The sequence below is a fragment of the Gavia stellata genome, chromosome 25 (assembly GCF_030936135.1).
Source record: "Gavia stellata isolate bGavSte3 chromosome 25, bGavSte3.hap2, whole genome shotgun sequence".
Classification (NCBI taxonomy): Eukaryota; Metazoa; Chordata; class Aves; order Gaviiformes; family Gaviidae; genus Gavia; species Gavia stellata.
This window is the reverse complement of record NC_082618.1, coordinates 4,288,665-4,307,768: the sequence shown is the minus strand read 5'-3', so window position 1 is coordinate 4,307,768 and position 19,104 is coordinate 4,288,665. Positions and strand designations below refer to the sequence as shown.

Below are 19,104 nucleotides of genomic sequence, written 5' to 3'. Positions count from 1 at the left end.
GGAGTCAGACAGTAAAGTGGGGAACGGAAGCAAGAAACCAGCTTAAAAAAAAAAATCATTGACGTCGTCAGAAAAGCATTAGTAGGAGAAATTCCCCAGCAAACTGCCTAACACTTAGCCAGAAAGACCCTGTCTCCAAGACAGTCCAGTTATCCTTCCTCCACTTCTTTTCCCATGTTCCCTAAATGCAAACATTCTTAGCCTTTGAATATAAAAAGAACGAATCTCTAAATGCTAAGGACCCACTACAAGAGTGTCTGAGATTTCCATCTGTTTATCAGGAATGCTTGTTGATGTTTCCAACTGGAGGAAATAAGGTTTTTGGGTTGAAGTGTTTATTCCTCCTTAGACTGCATACCCGTTTATGAGTCCCACCACAACCTTGCAGCCTGGCCTTGAGCTGGGTACCAGCTTCTTGTTATTTGTGCTTTCTTAGGTAAAAATCAAGAAAGATTACTGCAGAATAGACCTGATTAAATGAGACCCGACCATCATGGAAAGAATGAGCTTTAATCTTACTTCCTTCACCTCTTACTTAATTCCTTCCCTATTCACAGTGGATTTCTCTTATTCACTTGAATCGGAATTGACTTCTTGACTTTAAATTCAGAGGTGGGCCAGATTTCTGTTTCCCCCTACAAAGCCCAGCACAGTTCCTGTTTTTCCAGGCCATTTTACCAACGCACATTCTTTGTTCCAGTTATTACCCAGCCTGACCTCCTACAGACTAACTGGCTGAGTGTTGATAAGCATCCTCTTTACATATATTAATTTGTTTTCCAACAATCTAGTAGCTTCACCTAAAGACCAGGTCATGCTTTTTACAGGCTCCCATGGTTGTGGTTGTTGTTTGTCCCCTGATAACAAGGTATGATGCTTGTACTGGTGGCTTCCCCAGCAGATACCCAACACCACTCACTTCTGGTTGCAAGAAACCACATTCATCCTTAGAAAGGGAGAGTACTGAATCAGATTAGTGGGCCTTGCTCTGCTCCAGTGGGCAGGGCACCTTCATGGATGTGTGGATGGTCACTCCAGATCTAAAATGGTATATAAGGGCAGGTCTTGCCCTAACGTTTGCAAAGATACAAGACCCACTGGAAACGTAACATCTGAGCTAGGCTGTGAAAACTCAGGGCATCTGGTTCTGCTTTAAACACAGTGTAGCTTTCTCCTAAAAGCAGGTTGAAAAAAGTCACCCACTTACAAGTTAGCTTGCAGCCTCATTTTGATCTCTTGGAAGAAAAACAGTCTTAATTAACTTGATCTGAAAAGCAGTGGTTCCCAAATGTTACGGTTGTGACCTCTGTTACTGAATTAAACTGAATTTGTTAGATTTATCACCCTGTTTACACCAGCTGAAACAGTCAAACCTGGTTGTCTTGGGGCGTGGTCCCTACTCTCCCACAGCTTCACAATCATACTATTTATTTGTATTTAATAAAATTACCTAATAAGACCATTCTCTGAGCACATGGAACCAGTGGGAACAACTTACAGCTTTAGGTAACACAGAATGATGTCGACTTCCTCACTGACATCTCCCTGAACAACCCTTTCCTCGAGCCAAACCCAAGGTTAATAAGCTTTTAAACGAAGCCCATTGGACTAGGTAGGTACAAGCACCTTCACTGAGAAACACCACTAATTAGAATCAAGAGATACTAAGACAAATCTCAGCTTTACACAAGACATCTGGGGCCCCAGATGTGTGTTTCAGGTCTGCAAGTAAACACACACAGGCACCAAAACCAATGGATATCCATGGGAAAACTTCATTTTTAGGATAAGGCCACTGGAATGTAAACAGCAGGGCTGGAATTTAAGAGACGACTCCAGAAGTATGTATCCCGCATAGTTCGATACAGTATCAGATATATACTAACCACATGAGGAAAAGCAGGTTTCCTTCCAGGCACTGAAAATGAAGGTTCGTAAGAAAAACCCTGGATCTCACTGCAAATCCAAGCATTTAACATTCAGTGAGGAGAGGAGAAAAGCAAACAAAACACAGACACTGTGTTGTACTTTTTTGCTTTTATAGAATTTTTACAATATATTTCTCTTCATTTGCATATTTTACCCACATCTGTATCTTTCTTTTTACATGTTGAACTGAACTGGAATAAATCTAAAGGTCTGATATATTTTAAACAACTGATAAAAATTGCAAAGTAGTAAACCCGTAAGAAAAGAAATTATAAAACTCTCTTTTTTAAGTGTTTAATGAAAGCAAGTCAAATGCATCATTAGGAACAATATGGTTTGTTTTAAACACATCATAGGTGACTCAGGCAGGACAACTTTTTTTGTTTTTTGTGGGTTTTTTTTTTTATATTAGGCACATTTTTTTTCAGCATACCTGTTTTCCAGACAGTTTTATACTATTCAATAGTATCATCCGCATCCACTTGGAACTGCTGCAGGATTTTCAAAATGTGATTGATCATGAATATTCATTATTGGTATTCTCTTCCTCTTTCTTTAAAACTATCAGAAGAAAAAAAAAAAAATCAGTGTTTCTTGTCTTCTAAAAAAATCCATAATGAATGATTGAGTTGTAAGGCAGCAACAGACTCAGTGTCAACTCAGGTCACAGTCTTTCAGTTCCATCTAGTGGGTAGAAATTATATTTAGTGGACACTGTTCCTAGACAATCGCTTCAGGGCAGGATGATTGACTCACAAGGCCAGTTACTGCTGGTAGAGTAAGTTAAGTGGTACGCCTAGTAAGGAACACTGGCCACTCCTGTGTCATCCTTGCAGCCTCATCTTCATACAGAAAGCAAAAAGACAGTCCAATGGAAAAAAACGTGAATATGGCAGAGCCATGACAGGTTCTATGAATGGTTTATTTACAGTCTTCATCCCTGATGTGAAAAAAGAAAAAAGCCTTCTTTGACTAAAACAGGCAGATCTCAGCAGCATGCTACATGCCTTAGCAAATCACCCATTGCATATCCTTGACTGCTTTGCCATGGATTCACACTGAGGCAGTGAGTTGAAAGTCCTACTGCTCAAGAGCAGCAATTCCAAAACGCTCACCTGTCCCAACAATACAACTCCCTAAAGTAGACTTAAGAACGTCTCATTTTGGTGGAGCAACTCCCCGTTCCCAGAATCTGTTCATGCTATTAGAAAGTGTGAAACGGTTTCTCAGGGATGTCTCAGACACCCCTGCAGCAAGATTGCAAACTCAAATACGTTACTCGGACGTGGGAACGAAATGATCCGTGTCTTAAAGATACGCCACAACTTTGACAATTCCCTTCCCATCGCGATCTCATTCTGGAAGGAAGGAGGGCTGTAAACTTCAACTACAGTATACTTGAGGAGGTGTTTCAGAGCAGTATCTCTCTGCCCCCTTTCAGTCTTTGATAAATACTACATTTTTCCTGAATTCTGGCAGTCTCATTTGCTAAGAGGGCCACTCCATTCCTGAAGGCAATGGCTTCAGCATAGTGCTTCTTGGTCTTCAGTTTCAAGTCTTTCAGGCACAATAATCACGTTCTGATTCAACCTCATCCCCTGAAGAAGCATTCACTCTGCACTCACCTGGCTGAACAGAAAGAAGTCAAAACATCTTTAACTACAGCACTAGGGGCCATCCGAAAAAAGGGGATGTATGACTGCACAATTCCCTCTCAGAGGGAGATCGGACCACCCTTAAAATTCCAGACCCAGCTGATAAGACCATCAGTTCAGAGGTCATCCCCTGAAGCGGTGCTCCTGTGCACGCTGCACGTTGCTATTTAGGCACCACTCACCTTTTGTACAAGCAAGGTCAACAAGCATATTCCCTTCTGACAGAGCCACTGCCTTTACACAACTTGTATTTAGTTACTACTGAAGCTTTTGGTTGCCTTTTTTTTCATATTCTAAAGTTGAGGTGAGGATGGGAAGAAGAAAATAATTAGCATAAAAAGTTCTCTGAATTCATACTTGACAATACCAGCTCTACATACTGTATAACAGTATGCAAAACACACCCCCAAATCCTTCTGTGTTCTTTTTAACTCTTTGGAAAGGGAATAACCAGCGTAGTTTAGCACGAAGAAAGCCAATTTATTTCAGCATAGAAGGTCTGCAATTCATTCCATGTTCACTAAGAGTAATGCAGTTATTGCTCTATAAGATAAGACTGGATTGATCATTAACCCCCACCCTGAGTGCTGGGAGTCTGGGTTCCTAACATTGCCGAGAAGGACCTCCTAAGCCACGAGTATCGAAATAATTAAAAGAAAAAAGCCTCACGAATAATTTCCTGTAAAGATGTGATCTTCGAGAAACATGTAAGTTCCTCAGTTCTTCGTATTACCACTGCTTTGTGAATGGAGGCCAGCCTTTGCTCTCTGCACTAGAATAATGTATTATTTAGAATAACACATTGGCAATAAATTAAGGTAAGAATAGATGATCCAGCTGATCGAATCAAAGAACAGGAGCAACATTAACCTCTTGCACGAGGATGCTCTGAAAGTGGAATCCTTTAACTGCTATGCAAATCACCCAGAATTTGTTTTACAACCTGTAGTTTAGTAAGAATTAAAGTTCTTTTCCTTGGGTAGTAGCCTTCAAAGCAAAAGCAAACATGACAGGATTCAAGCGTGGACCATTTCTGCATCAGCCGACCAGGTTCTGGTTTGCCTATTTCACTTCAATGATATATAATAGATGCTGCTGACGGCATCACTCTGAGTTCGGCAATATTTTCAAAGCTGTCACGTTCCGTTAATCAAGTTTCCTTGGGAGCAGATGACACCAACGCGGGGACCTTCCATTCGCATACTTCAGCTACCTACTTTCATTTCCTCCGAATAAAAAAAAAAAAAAAATTGTTCTGTTTACTCTAACATGCTACAATATGTGCATACATAACTGTAGGCGACGCGTGAGTTACTTCAAGATGTGCTTTTTCATTGAAGTGCGCTTTTACTTTTACAAATTCTACATCAAGGTGGAAGGAAGGAAGGCTGCAGAGTGCTCATACACTGAAGCTGAAGGAACTTTTCCTGAACGGAGTTAAGATGTTTGTTCCAAGGTTCCTATGGACAAACTACTCTATCCCATGCACTCCGGCCTGAGCCAGTATTAAACATTCCAGAAACTTGTTGATTTGTTCGGATAGTTAATGGCAAGGCTGATAGCAGCAATGTTTTTCAGGGCCTAGAAGAGGGAAGGAAAAACAAAGTCACATCAAAGATTCTCCTCAATCCAAAGAAATCCTTGTATGAAATTAAACAGGAATAAATCAATAACCATCCTGTTTCTACCCGGTCATCTCCTGGTAGTGCAGTAATTGTCATGCATCCAGGCAGTTTCAGCAAGGCAACTGCATTTCCAGTTGCTGAAAGACCAGCCCCCTTCCCCATCTCCATGTTTTAGCAGTTGAGAGGTCAATTTGGTAAAACAGATATACCTGATTACAGCCAACAGCCAGTTTGTGGCACATCATCTGACTATTAAAGGAGAACAGCATTTGTGTGTTCACAAATTTCAGAGGACTGTCACGGATTTGTAAAGTCCAAGTACATTCATATCTATTTTATAAAACTCCACTGGGCAATCAGAAATCATTCATTATCTCTGTCTGCCAGAAAAATATCACAAAACCACACATCTCTCTGGCTGTGCAATCTTATTACCTGTGCTGTGCAGCGATGAAGATGATCTTCAGTATTTAAGGCAAGCAAATACTCCTGGAGAGATCCAAGCTCCTGCAGCCAGAAAGCATTCAGTATGAACACCAACGTTTCTACCAAAGATATCATCCTACTAATTAATGTTAACATGCTGATCATTATAGCAGTCCCCAAGAACCAACGGTACCAGAACTACACAAGACTCTCCTGGACACAGTTTGTGACCACAGAAATCAGTTCATTACAGACTGTTCATATGTAATGTTTAAAATCAACTCAAGGAGAACCACATTCAAATACCTTTAAATTAATTATTAAATCAGCATTCCTCTCAGAATGGCTTTAGGGTCTACTGCCTTCATCACACAAGGAAGAGTCACGACTATTACTTAAGGTCCTGTGATGGATAAGGCAACAGTATGCCCCTCTATTAGAATTTGCTACCAGACTCCACAAAAGAAAGTTGTTAACGTTTCTGAAGCATATAATGTTTCTAAAGCACTGATGAACTTTGCCAAGATAAAGAAAAACTGCATTTAGTTTAACACTGAAGTATGTGTCGTTCCCAGTACTGGGGAGAGAAGGGATACAAATACAGGAACTGCTTACAGTAACTCTGTTTTCTGTAACAAAGAAGAGTTCTGCAAGTGCACGATGAAGAGGAAGGAGAATACCGGGCTTGGCCATGTCATGACACAAGTTGTTTTCCATATGGGTGAAAAGCTGCCAAAGTGGCTTCAACAAGGTGAGGTCACAGTCCCTGAAAAAAAAGTAATTTAAATGAAATAGTGATGAAATAGTGAGTAACCATGATCTCACACCTGTTTCTGGGAGGAAGAAAAAAACCCCAAACAAATTTAAGAGCAAAACCATACAGTTTTGACAGTTAGATGTATAAATGAAGGAAGAAACACAAGGAGTATTTTAAAAATCTAAATTCAGTCAGGTGTTTCAGCACAATGAATTTCATTCTGAATTAGTGAAGTGGAGAAAACCTCATATCCATGAATATGTCTAAACGGCTTTTCTAAAACTGAGAGGCCTCCTGAAACGAGGACTTTAAAATAACTATATACATCACTTTGCTAGATGCTCTAGTTCCACTGCTTGAAATTATACCATACCAAACTACAGCACTGAGCAGGTGATGCCCTTGTATAGGGCAGACAGACAAAAATTGATATATAACTTTACAAACAATTCCAACTCTGCCTCCTTCCTACTCCTGAGTTAAAGCTAGCTAACCCAAATGTCACTTATCATACAGACAGGATAACAAATATCATTCAGTGGGGGGGAAAGGGGAGAAACTCAATTTCAGAATTTATCCTCAGATTAACACAAGAAAAATATTTAATATTATAAGCACAACAGAGACTTAATCTTTTAGCAATTAAATTTGTTGGCCACATGACAAAGCAGACATTTTCTGATGAAAAAAACTAAAGGAACTTGCAAAAATAATAAATCCGTCATTACAAGTAATACCAAAATCAGTTTTTCAGACTTGGATGCAGATCAGTGTATCTAAAATTTACAGAGAGTCAAGCAATGCTTCTATGTAATTGTCCATTTTTATTACTATATGTGAATATACTTTTTGATTTCTCTTTCTCAAAGTAAGCTAGTAGGATGCTGTTATCTTCATGATTTTTCTTGTTCTGAGCTGAAAGGACATAACCGAGGTAAGTGTCGGTATTCCAGCATTGTTGTCTTTGTTTCCAGCATTTCTATTGAGTTAATGTGACTATACACATTTGCAAAACATGATAAAAGCTCAACATGTTTTTGATTGCGTATTTTCATAATACCCATGCCATACATACTTAAGCATTAGCACACCTATCCCTTCTAGAACTCAATTACAGGCTTAGTGGTTCGACAAAAAACAGTAATTTGAAAGTTATTTACTTTACAGAGAATCAGATCGTCATTTCACCAGTTTATTATTCTATCCTCACCTTAATTCTGAAGTACAACTAATACACAGAGAATAAATTTCTAGAAAATTAATTGAAATATATTTTTTTGTCCTGTTTCAGGGTGATTTTTTTTTCTTTACAACAACATTTGAATTCATTGGACCTTTTTTAAAAACTAAGAAAGAAGAGAAAATGTTTTCAAAAAAAACCCTTATAGTAAGTTCCTGCTGTCAAGGCACTGTGAATTGTATCCGCAAGGCAAATTAATACCTACTTCAAATCATGGTTTTCTGGCTTCAAAATAATACCAGCTTTGCCACTTTTTCTTCTCCTGCCCTTTGCCTTTTAGCGTACAGCGTAGAACAGTGCACTTACCTTTGAGCGCTGCACTGCACTATCTTCAAGAGCAAGTGGATAGCCTTCAAACGCTGGTGACCAGTCTGACGGCACGCTACCCCAACCTGCCATTCCCAGATTTTGGCCAGAGGGAGGTGAGGAACTACCCTTTCCTCAGAGAGCATCTGCTTTAGAATTTCAAACCCTGGGGGGAAAAAAAAAATAAAAATCAAACAGCTGTTACTTTTGTAGGGACCCATTCTGTTCATATATTCAGTTTTCTCTTCTCCATATACCAAGTACTGCTCTGGCAAGCAAGAAATATCAAAGGAAAATCCCAAACAAAAAATATGAGATAATTCTAGCCTACCTCCTGACATTGCAAGTCTCTTCTGGGGCAAAACGTAGATAAAAATTAGAAAGAAACCTATGTGAAAGTAAAGTTTTGCCCAAATAAGGGAAAGGTCCTCACTATTATGTGATATGCAGTAGAATTTTGCTGATTGCAAACCATCCACCAGTCTCAATTTCATTAAAAATATTTAAACGCTAAAATAAACTAACAAAACCTTTCATGCCACATCTAGAAATCAGATCCAGAACCAGCCTATTTTAATGGAAAACTGCTTTTTAAAAACACAATTACAATTATTTCTGCTTCCAATTGCGGCACCTTGGAGTGTTTACTAAATCCTGTGTGTAATTACTGTCATATAATGAGACTTTGAAAACAATTATAGTAATGTTATTTGCAATCTCCAAGTCTCTGCGAAGATTTAGCATTTCTAGCGTAAAGTCACAGCAAGTAAGAGACATCAGTCAAGTTGCAACTTGAACAAAACTAATCACGTTATTTCCAAAACATGGGAGAAAGCAAATTCTAAGTCAAAAAAAGGGATAATCACACGTCTGTCAAAGGTCAGCAAAATAACTCCAAAAAGTCCTTTCCAATACATTCCGAGCAGTGCTTACCTGTCTGAAACCTTCCAAGATGACCTGCTGTCACTGTAAACTTATAGCCCCACTCAGTGTTACTCATGTCAGAAGTAAATCGGTAATAGAGCGTGTCTCCTGCATACAAGGGAAGGACGAAAATCCACATTACTACCTTCTGAGTTAGTTTTGCTATCACAAATACAATTCAAATGAAGAGTCTGTCATAAATTAATCCTAGATATTGTCACTCAAGAGTAGTGATCTTTTACTTTTTGGTAATTATGAAATGCACAGGACAGTATGATAAACAGGAGGCTGAATCAAAACGCAGAATGGTTTCCACTGTATAAAAGATACTTACAAGGATAACGTCTCTTAAGTATTTGTCAACTACATAGAAGAAGAGGGAGTTAAAGAAGCTCTATATGGTACGCAATTAAACCTCACTTTTCCAATTGTGTTATGGATAAGTTATGATTTATGAGAAAAGAACCTCTACATAGACAGCCAAGTTCACAGTTTGTTAAACAAAAGGTTAAAAAAAATGTGAACGTAAAGTTGCACTGCTTTTACATGTCAGGAAATTAAATGGCGCACTTTCACTCTAGGGAACAAAATTGTTAAACTTAACCACTTAAAAGTGGAAGAACTATCAAAATGTTTGACCATTTTACAATCAGGCAGTGGAACATTCAAGAAGTTCTTGTCATTGTAGCATTTACAGATTCATGGAGATAAACACTGGTAGTTAGCTGTAATGCTAAACAAAACGTATCCTTACCTATTGTGCTATGTAATATTAGATCTGGTTAAAACTTAGAATTTCCTTTTGTTCCATGAAAAATCCCATCACCCTGGGACAAGCATGCTCATTTTAATTGGGAAGCAGAATTTTCAAAGTTTCATGAAGAAGAAAAATTTTGAAAACATTTGTTAGGGTTTAAAAAAATAATAAAATCTAAAAACCTGTTCGCCTTTTCATCATGAAATGGAGCCATTGCTCTCTCCTGCTCCTAGGACTCTTGAGGAAGCCCTGCCATCAAATGAAAAGCCCAGAAGCCTTCAAATGCCTGGTTTCGGCTAAAGCCTGCCAAGTAAAATCAAGAGCCTTAATCCAGACAGCCTTGGCTGGAAATTAAGAAGTTCCGCAAGGTGAAACTCAAGTTTCACAGCCAAGGCTGCTCCAAAACAATGGGCCTCGACCTCCAGTTTCTTGGCAAACCTCTGCAACCATTTGGGAGGAAAAGGAGGACAGAAAGAAGTTCATAAAAACCCAAAATTTCTACCGAGCATGCATTGATTTCTAACTAGCACCTTGTAACCCAAACTGCTTTGCTAACAAAGTTCCTGAATCTATTTACAGCTACTGACTAACCTAAATGAAAAGCTTCCTGTAGTGCCACAGCGCTCAGTGGGTTAAAACAACTTCACATAAGAAGCATGGGACCACGCAGTCCTTCAGCTCACCGGCATTTGCTACTGCGTTATCCAAAACGTGATTAAAGAATTCAGACTGAAGTTGTCAGTCAAATGACTGATTTGTTTTTCCAGCTATGCTCTGTGGCAACAACGGGAGACAAGGCACTGGCACACGCTATTTGCTCTGAGCGCTAGTATAGCACAGAGACAGGAGATAAGCCTATCTGTTTCTTTTTTTTTTTTTAAAAAAAGTGCTTCCTGTGGAAAGTAAGACAAGGCAGAAACAATGCAAGTGAATATCGTGCTGAACAAGGGCTGTGTTGGAACAGAATCAACATCAAAATTTGTTTCCAGTAGCTAAGTGAATGCTTTGACTGAGGCGTGGAACAAAAAAGGTCAAGCAGCAGAACAACAAATAAGCCTACTTTTAAGAAACAAATGCAAGAGCAGCACGTCAGAGCAAACAGATTGGGACAAGAAAAGGATTTTTTTTTTTTCCCACCACACGTCTCAGGAACATCTGCATTTAACTGTCATCTTTCAGCAGTTTCTTTCACGAGTCCTGGATACCAGCAATACCCTACACATTTGCACTCTAAACCACTGCATATTCACCTGGAAGCTCAAAATCATTCCATTTCTGCGGAGACCCACTGAAGCTGTGCCGATCCTGCTGGAAATCACTGCTGCTGGACATGAGCAACTCATCACAGCCTTCTTCTGTATTACACTGAGAGTCAAATTTGATTGAGAGGTAGATAGCACCGGGAATGTGAACTTTATCCTGATAAATAAACACATGATCTTTGTATACTGTAATACCATACTACCAAGAAGGTACTTAACTTTCACCATACAAACAAGGGAGATATAACAAATATTACAGCATCTCCATGGGAAAAAAAAAATTCTGTGTTATTTTTATCGGGAACTAGTTTAACAACAGTAGAGGATGGCCTATTGTTTGCACTAGCTGTTAAGAGCATAAAAATTAATTGCTAGCAATGCTTTGGTTTTTGAAAAGTGGTAACAGTTGCTGACGTTGATCTCATTGCCAGAACTTAAAGGTTTATATGCATTTTAAAAATGAAAAATGGCAAGAGTCAGAGCCACAGGAAAAAGCATCCCAAGACTGCCCAGAGGCAATAATTACTTCCCAAACTATGTTAGAAAAATGCTTTCAAACAATATCAAGAAAAGAAAATTGGAAACTCTTTGTGTCAGGAGAAGATAGTCTAAAATGAGAAATACAAGAAAAAAGACTCCACTCCTAGCTTTTGTCTAACAGCAGAAGGAAGTAACAGGCCAACTGAAACAGACTTTGGGATGAAAGGATAGAAGTATTTGCTCATTAAGGCCCTGAAACCATTTAAGAATATAATCTGCTTCAAACACATGCATAGTAAAACCATTTAAGTTATGCACTTTTCCCACGATTGAATTAGGACTACACTAAAGTGCCTTATCGAACATATTTCTTACAGGGCAAGGCCCCAGCCATCTGGTGTCAGCATCTTCAAAAGGCTGAAACAGGCTATTTCACAGGTGCTCCAGGCACAGAAGTCCCACGGGTATACACATGGAGCATTAATATTTTTCAACCAGTGTTCAAGCCATGCAAGTCCACTGCACCGCAACACATTAACTTACCTCAAAATTAGTATTGTTGTTATAAGGATGTTTAGATTCACGCATCTGGACTGCCATTCCGGGCTCCTCCATGAACTGGCAAGCTGTCAGTGCCATTGTTCCTAGCATGCTCTCACTGCACCCATGCAGCACTTTCTGTAGAATCTGGGGAGAAGCAACACCTCATGTAAATACAGTTTGCTATCAAAACAATATTTACAAACTTACACGCTGACGACTGAGACAAGAGTCATTTCAAGCCACACAACATTTTGGAAGAGAGAATCGAACTACTAGCAAGAAACAAGACAAATACACAAATGATGTCGACAAGTGTCATCTCCGTAAGTGCAGTAGATTTTACTCTCTTCTCTGTTCCAGATCTTTCAGTCTTTATCCGATAAAAACGTGAGAGCTTTTAGCTACATCTCTTTTCACAAACGCTAGCATCAAGGCTAATCCATGAAGTAATTAACAGTAAACGAAAGCTGTAAACAAGGAAGATCATTTTAAAACAACTTTGTTAACATCCTAAACAGACACCTTTACTTTCTATACCTACAGGTTTTGATTTGAACAGAACGTGTCATATGTTTTAGCCTTCAAAACGTACAATTCCATATATAAAAAGGAACGATTAAGTATCAGTTAAGTGGCTGCAGTTTTTGAAAGCACTAGATGCAAGAGCTGTGTCTTTAAAAATACAAATAAATGCCGTTTAATCTATCAGGACACACTAAATGATAACTCAGAACAACCTTTGTCTCCACTTTTTCTTATTTTTCAAAAGTGCACAAAAGCTCTTAACAAGGAGTCCTGCTACTCGAGGCCCTTTCCAGGTCATTACAGCAACCTATTACATCTCTCCATCCGCAATTTTCTAACTCCTCCTCTAAAACCTAATATTAGCTCAGACCAAAAGGTTCATCTCCAAATCAGCCAGAAATGGATTCTTGGGGAAAAGGAGTTTAAAAAACACAGGCACTATGTAGCATAGTTCCCTGAATGCATTCTTTGCCTCCAGGCACTTGCAGAATAGCCTAATGCAAAGGCTATTCCTTTGTATTTAATATGTCTTAACAGGTTTTTTTTACATCAGTTCATCCCATCATTTTCTGAACCTATATAAACACCCTGTGGCAACAATTTCAGTGACATACTGTGTCAAGAACCAGTTTTGGTTTGTTTTGGACCTGCCATCTATTACCTTAATCTGACACTCCTTTGTTTTCTTACTGGGAGGGCCAGTGAATAATACTTGCTGTTTAACTTTTGTACACTGCTTACTGTTTTAAAACTACAGAGAAAGAGGAACAGACTTTTTCATTACTCCTCCTCCCTCAATGCCCCCACAGGGCAAAGATCCAGGATGAAGACGACTAGTTGGTTCCTCATACTGAAGTTATTCCATGGCTCTAATAATCCCTGCCACTCTTCTCCAGATCCCTTCCAGTTGTACTGCATCTTTTTTTACATGAGATGAGGGAATTGGGCCACATGCTGTGGTCCAGATGAGGGCACACTATTGGTTCAGCGGCATACTGATGCCTTCTGTTTTATTTTTAATTCCTTCTTTGAAGTTTCCCAGGACTTGATTTGCTTTGACTGCTGTGAAGCATTGAGCTGACATTTTCATTACAACACTCTATTATAATTCCAACATCACTTCCACCACGCTAACAGCCAGCTCATCAATGGAGTAGCAGGTATTGCAATACACACATTGAGATCTTACAAAAAGCAGCTTTCAAAATGGACTGCCTGTTTTACCAATTTCTCTACAAGATTTAATTTTCCCATATAGCTCTTTCTTAACTGAAAAAGTTGTCTCCAAGGAGCTAGTTTTTCCATTTTCTGTTAATGAAATCAGTACATTAAAACACTGACAGATTCCAACTGCTTTTTCAGAACTGATTTAAATTTTGGAGTTTCAATTTAGTTCAAAAAAGGAACGGCAAGTATTTTTGTTAGTCAGTCTTGTGGTATAGCGGCACAGGCCTTGTTCACATACATAAGTGAAATGCACTTACTTTTTCCCATAACTGCTTTTCCTCTAGCTGCATAAGCATGTCCAGTATGTATGTCATATGGGCTGGGCCACTAAGATCTAGGATTTCCTCATTTATTGCCACATCATCTGGCCACTCAGCTAACAATGATGCCAGCACGTGCCTGGCGTAAAGAACAGCAGTTGCCTCATTTACACGATACAGGTAGTCCCTCACAGCCTTTTTACTTCTAGAGTCCAGCTCCTTGTGCAAGAGTATTGAACTCTTGGTGCGACGTTGCTTGGCGTAACTAAGCTGTAGATCACTCTCTGTGTTGGTTATCAGTTTCTGGGCGACCGGATTGGTTTCTTCCGTTGCTTTATCACAGAGCGCAGGCTTTGACTGCAAAAAAGGAATGCAAGTTTGAAAATGGGCTCTCAACAATTTACTTCCTTATGTTTGGATATCTGACCAGTCCATCAGACTGCAAGCTGAATTTACAAACAGATTTGTCTTTTATGTACTGAAAATCAGATGCATCAAAACACAAAAGTGTGATCTCTCACATACCTACAGGGACAGAATCCCTCAAAAAGACTGTTTATGTCAACAGACTTCACTATACACAGACACATTCATGACTGTACATATGAGCAGAAACAGCATTATAACCTGAAATGTTAAAGCTGAACTACAGAGCTAAAGCAACGAAGTGCCACACTATTTGTGACCTTAGAATACAATCACAGAATGAGGCAAGTTGGGAGGGACCTTTGGAGATCATTTGGTCCAAAACCGACTTAAAGCTGAGCCACCTTCAAAACCACATTAGGTTCCTCAAGGCTTTGTCCAGCTACGTTTGGAGAATTTCCAGGGGTGGATATTTCACAGCCTCTGTGTGAGCTGTTGTAAGGCCTAATTTTTTTTTCTTATAAGTGCGTGAAACTACTTCAGGAAGCCCTTAATCCTGTTTGCTATGCAACTGTGGCGGTGATACCACGCTGCCAGGAATCTGCACCCGAAATAAAGCAAAAAGCTGTGGAACCATGCTATTGAATGCAAAACCTCAAGCTTGCAAGTGTAGGGTCTACTTTACAAGACAAATTCATTGCTTCTTTGTTCTGCTGAAATTACTGTAAGATAACAATAATATGCTAAACCAGTAACACTCACGGCATAAGCTTACAGTAATTAGATACAACCTCTCTGGTATAAAGAGAGGAAATTACAGCGTGCAATCACAATTTGTTCTCCTGACCTGAGGATCAAGATCTCTTACTTCCTTAAGGAAGAAATTACAAGGAAGAAATATTTGCTTCTTGTTGTACCTGCTCATTCATTTTGGCATAAAACATTAACAACAGATTATTCAGATGTTAAAAAAAATATATAAATCTCAGGTTTGAAGTTACAAAACGAAACTGAAGTTACTCAATGCTTAAATTACTTATTTCACAACTGCTCCTTTTTGTGGAGATGTACGTACCAAACATGGTAATATGATCATATCTGTATCTACCGCTTTTGAACTCTGCTCCTCCAACCTCAAACGCTTGCTTGGTTGCCATTTCTGAGCCAGTGTTCGGATCCTCTCATCTGTTGTAATTACATCTCCATCAAACCTTAAGAGGCAAAAAAAAAAAAACAAACCCCACACAAATGTGTTTTGAAAGTAATGCAAACTAAATTAGTCCAACTAAATGCAAATTAAATCATCCCACCTTCTCTTTTAGAAAGATTCATTAAACTTACCTATTTTTATCATACTATGTTAACTAGCCTCCCTGTTCTAACAAGTCAAAGGTTTTAGTTGTTATAAAATTGCTCATCTCTGTAAGAACATGGTGGCCCACAACATACTTTGATTACCAGAAGCCACGTGTAAGTTCTCCAATCCTCCCCAGTTACGAAAATTTAGAGACATAGTAGATCTTCATATGGGAGTCACATTGAAAAGAACATGCAACGTATTTCAGAAGATGGTGACTTGTTTCCATCAATACAACTTAGTAGGGGTTTATTTCCTTACTTTTTCACACATGAAAACCAAATTGTATCCTTGGAACAATTTCTGTTCAGCACCTATTAGACTTTAGGTTACCACCACACCTAGCAGCTTTGTTCTTCTGCTGGACCCAGTCTTTCACATACCTCTTTTGAACTTCCAGGAAAAACGAATCTGTTCTTTTCATTTGCAACTCATACATGGCTCGAAGAATATGGAGAGGTGCATTAAGTGCATCATGTGTCATCTGAGCAAGGAGACACAAAAAAAAAGGACAACATTACAGGGGAAAAAGAAAGAGGAGTTTCTTTAAGGACGACCTAGGTATTATTTTCCCACTTATCATATAGGTAGAGAATTAATGAACTTGATATCTGGACTAGTAAAAATGAAAAGTAATTTAGCAAAAAAGCATTATAATGATTTTGTAGTGTTCATTTCTGTAGTTCTAGTTTATTTCCTTTAGGTAACAATACATTGAAATCATAGACCCATATTCTGTAAATTTAGAAGAAAAACAGCCGTATAAACTACCAAATATTTTATGCAGCTAGCAAGTTCACAGTAACTTCAAAGGAGGTAAAATTAAGTTTAAGTACCAAGAAGCATATTTTGGTGGCTTCATCCAAACCCTCCAGAGGATCAAGTTTGTTCTGCTCTAAATCAACAGGACCAACAATGGGTTGCTCCACATCTTGATCTTGTTCCCTTTCTTCCAGTTCAGTATCCTCACGTTCTGCCAGGGAACTGATCTCTTTCTTTGAGGAATACAGCATTATTGACAAAATCTACACAGAAAAAAGGTAGCATATGGTGGGACAGCTGTAGATATTATTAGTGTATCTGCAATCAGCATTTTATAAGAACATTATAAGAGTTGGACAGTGCTTAACACATGCTATTCTAAAAAGAAGCAACACCTAAAAAAAACCCCCAAAAAAACACAAAACCAAACCATTTCCCACTTTGCAAATGAGTTACACCTTCCAGGCTGCTACAAAGACAACTTAAGTGATTAGCCAAAACTGTAAAAAATGGAGAAAATAATTATTTAACCATTTCAGTCCATCAAAGGTTTGAGGATTCTTAGACAAGAACAGAGCAGTGGTGACTATCACCAAAAAGCCAGCGATGCTCCTACACGCTCTTCTCCTATGAAAACATACCTTTGCCTTCAGCACAGCCAACAACACTCACAACAGGAAGAAAATAATGTTACACGCTTCCTTGGTCCTCCAATTTGTGTCAGCCTCAGTTCTGAGAAAATGCGAGCAGAGCTATGGCGAGACATTTTAGTGCTGAGGGCAGAACACTCATTTGGTACGATGCTGCCCAAAAGGGAGAAAGGTGGGACACCTCTCCAAGTCAGGGCTGGTTCTCCGGCTGTAGGTCCGGAGGCAGGAGGATCCCACAGTCGAGATCTGATTCTGCAGTATTTCTAACCAACCACGTGGGGCAACTCTTCAGAGGAATTCCAGGGCTTTACTCTTTCTCTCTCATCGCTACCATCCTAAGTACGAATTAACACAACTCTTGCCTATGATAAAACGTAACTAACAGTTGAACCACACTTATCCTCCAGCAATTAACAAACATTCAGAAAGAATGTGCCCACATGCATATTGAACTCCCCATATCGCACTGCAGTAATACCTTGTACATGTCAGAGAGTAATGCAAGTCATGTTTTCCTTTGAGATTAATTATTATTTTTTAAATTGAAGAATGGAATTTCAAGAACAGTCTAAATAAAATTCATAAAAGAAACTGAGTAGGTGATTAATGCCTCATCTTGCAAATTTCTTTCCAATACAATCCGATTAATTAAAATCAGCTCCTGCTTTAAAGAAGTTAGACTACTATCTACACAATTACGATGGACAGAGGAAGGCAGATTCAGGGATATAATTAAGTGAACTCTTTCATATAGACTAATTAGAAATACTCTTGAGACTTTCTTCGCAAAAGGGAAGTGCAGTGCCATAACCTTTCATGCCGCTGTGTGAAGCCTGACTTTTTACAAAACGTAACTTTTCTTACCTCCAAGTCTCTGAGAAGCCAGGTCTTACTGAAGCCAGTTCCTTTGCTACATTTCTTCACTAGAAGCTTGAGTAAACCAGACTGAAGAAAGGCAGCTTGGATCTCCTTAAAGCCATGAATCTACACGCACAGACACACACAAATAAACATGTAAAAAGGGAACAATGCATCAGAATGCTTGCAAGGCCTTATCACACGGCCTCAGAGAGATTTCGTGCCCAGATGAACTACACTGGGAATCGTTTTCCTTCATTTCCCTAAAAACCCCCAAAATACAAATCCCCACTTCAGATACCTTAAGAGTATCATCTATGACACACACAGTGTAGTAACTGGATATCTGTTTTGCTCTGACAGTCCAAAAAAAAAAAAAATACAGATCCCCTCCTCAAATACTTCAGGAGTAAGAAAAGGGGCAAGTGAGCTTCACTCCATAAAGTGTTATCCCTATAAATTTCTTCTTTAGCTTTCATGAATGGTCAGCCCCATCAGAGGAAAAGCGATCCACCTTTCAACTCAGACTCACGAATGCTATTTAAAGCCTAGCAACGTTTTCAGCCCCACCCCAGACAGGGGATAAAAGGAGCCAGCTGTGAGAGGAATTAACTTGTGTTAGTTCCCCAATGCGCTTAGTCAATACCCAAGTTCCTGTAGTGCAAGGTAGAATACGAACTTTTATTTATCTATTATATTCTACATGTCAGGCAAAAGATACCTTAAGGGTTCTGTAAAGCCCCTTTAGAGCAAGCGACAAGACCCAAGTTGCTTCCACTGCCTCAGCATAGCTACTGTCCATGTTGGTTTGCAGAAGATGTGTGGATATAAGAACGAAGTGCTGGAGGTACTGTCTCAGCTGGGTCTGGCAATCGCTGCCTTCCTGTCCACACTTCTGAATCAACTGATAGTCTTTCACTATGAGAGAAAACACACAATTCGCTGGGTTCATCTTAAAATGTCATGAAATCATCTCTTACCAGCAGATACGAGTAGGCTGAGACAGGAACACGATCCATACATGAAGTATGTTCTAATAATGGTCTTATACTAAAATTATCTCAGATTCATTGAATAGTCAGGAAAATACGTCATTTTTCAGTGCAAGTTAAAAAACCCCTAGGTAACTTCTGGCAACAGCTGGTAGTCTGCACATATTTGCACATAAACAGTATGGCATACAAAGCAGTGCATG

General features: G+C 39.1%; 1 protein-coding gene across 1 annotated transcript in view; it reads right to left on the bottom strand.

The window, feature by feature from the left end:
- Positions 1-2,072: 2,072 nt before the first annotated feature.
- Positions 2,073-19,104, bottom strand: part of ZZEF1 (zinc finger ZZ-type and EF-hand domain containing 1) — a 59,029-nt gene continuing 41,997 nt past the window's right edge. Inside the window, exons 43-55 of the mRNA XM_059829075.1 lie at positions 18,631-18,827; positions 17,916-18,035; positions 16,476-16,664; positions 16,023-16,123; positions 15,358-15,493; positions 13,914-14,273; positions 11,905-12,048; positions 10,870-11,038; positions 8,872-8,970; positions 7,939-8,104; positions 6,251-6,401; positions 5,645-5,716; positions 2,073-5,165 (exon numbers count right to left, since the gene is read on the bottom strand). Coding sequence (XP_059685058.1) covers positions 5,091-5,165; positions 5,645-5,716; positions 6,251-6,401; positions 7,939-8,104; positions 8,872-8,970; positions 10,870-11,038; positions 11,905-12,048; positions 13,914-14,273; positions 15,358-15,493; positions 16,023-16,123; positions 16,476-16,664; positions 17,916-18,035; positions 18,631-18,827 — 1,979 coding nt within the window. The 3' untranslated portion in view covers positions 2,073-5,090. The remainder of the gene's footprint in view (positions 5,166-5,644; positions 5,717-6,250; positions 6,402-7,938; positions 8,105-8,871; positions 8,971-10,869; positions 11,039-11,904; positions 12,049-13,913; positions 14,274-15,357; positions 15,494-16,022; positions 16,124-16,475; positions 16,665-17,915; positions 18,036-18,630; positions 18,828-19,104) is intronic.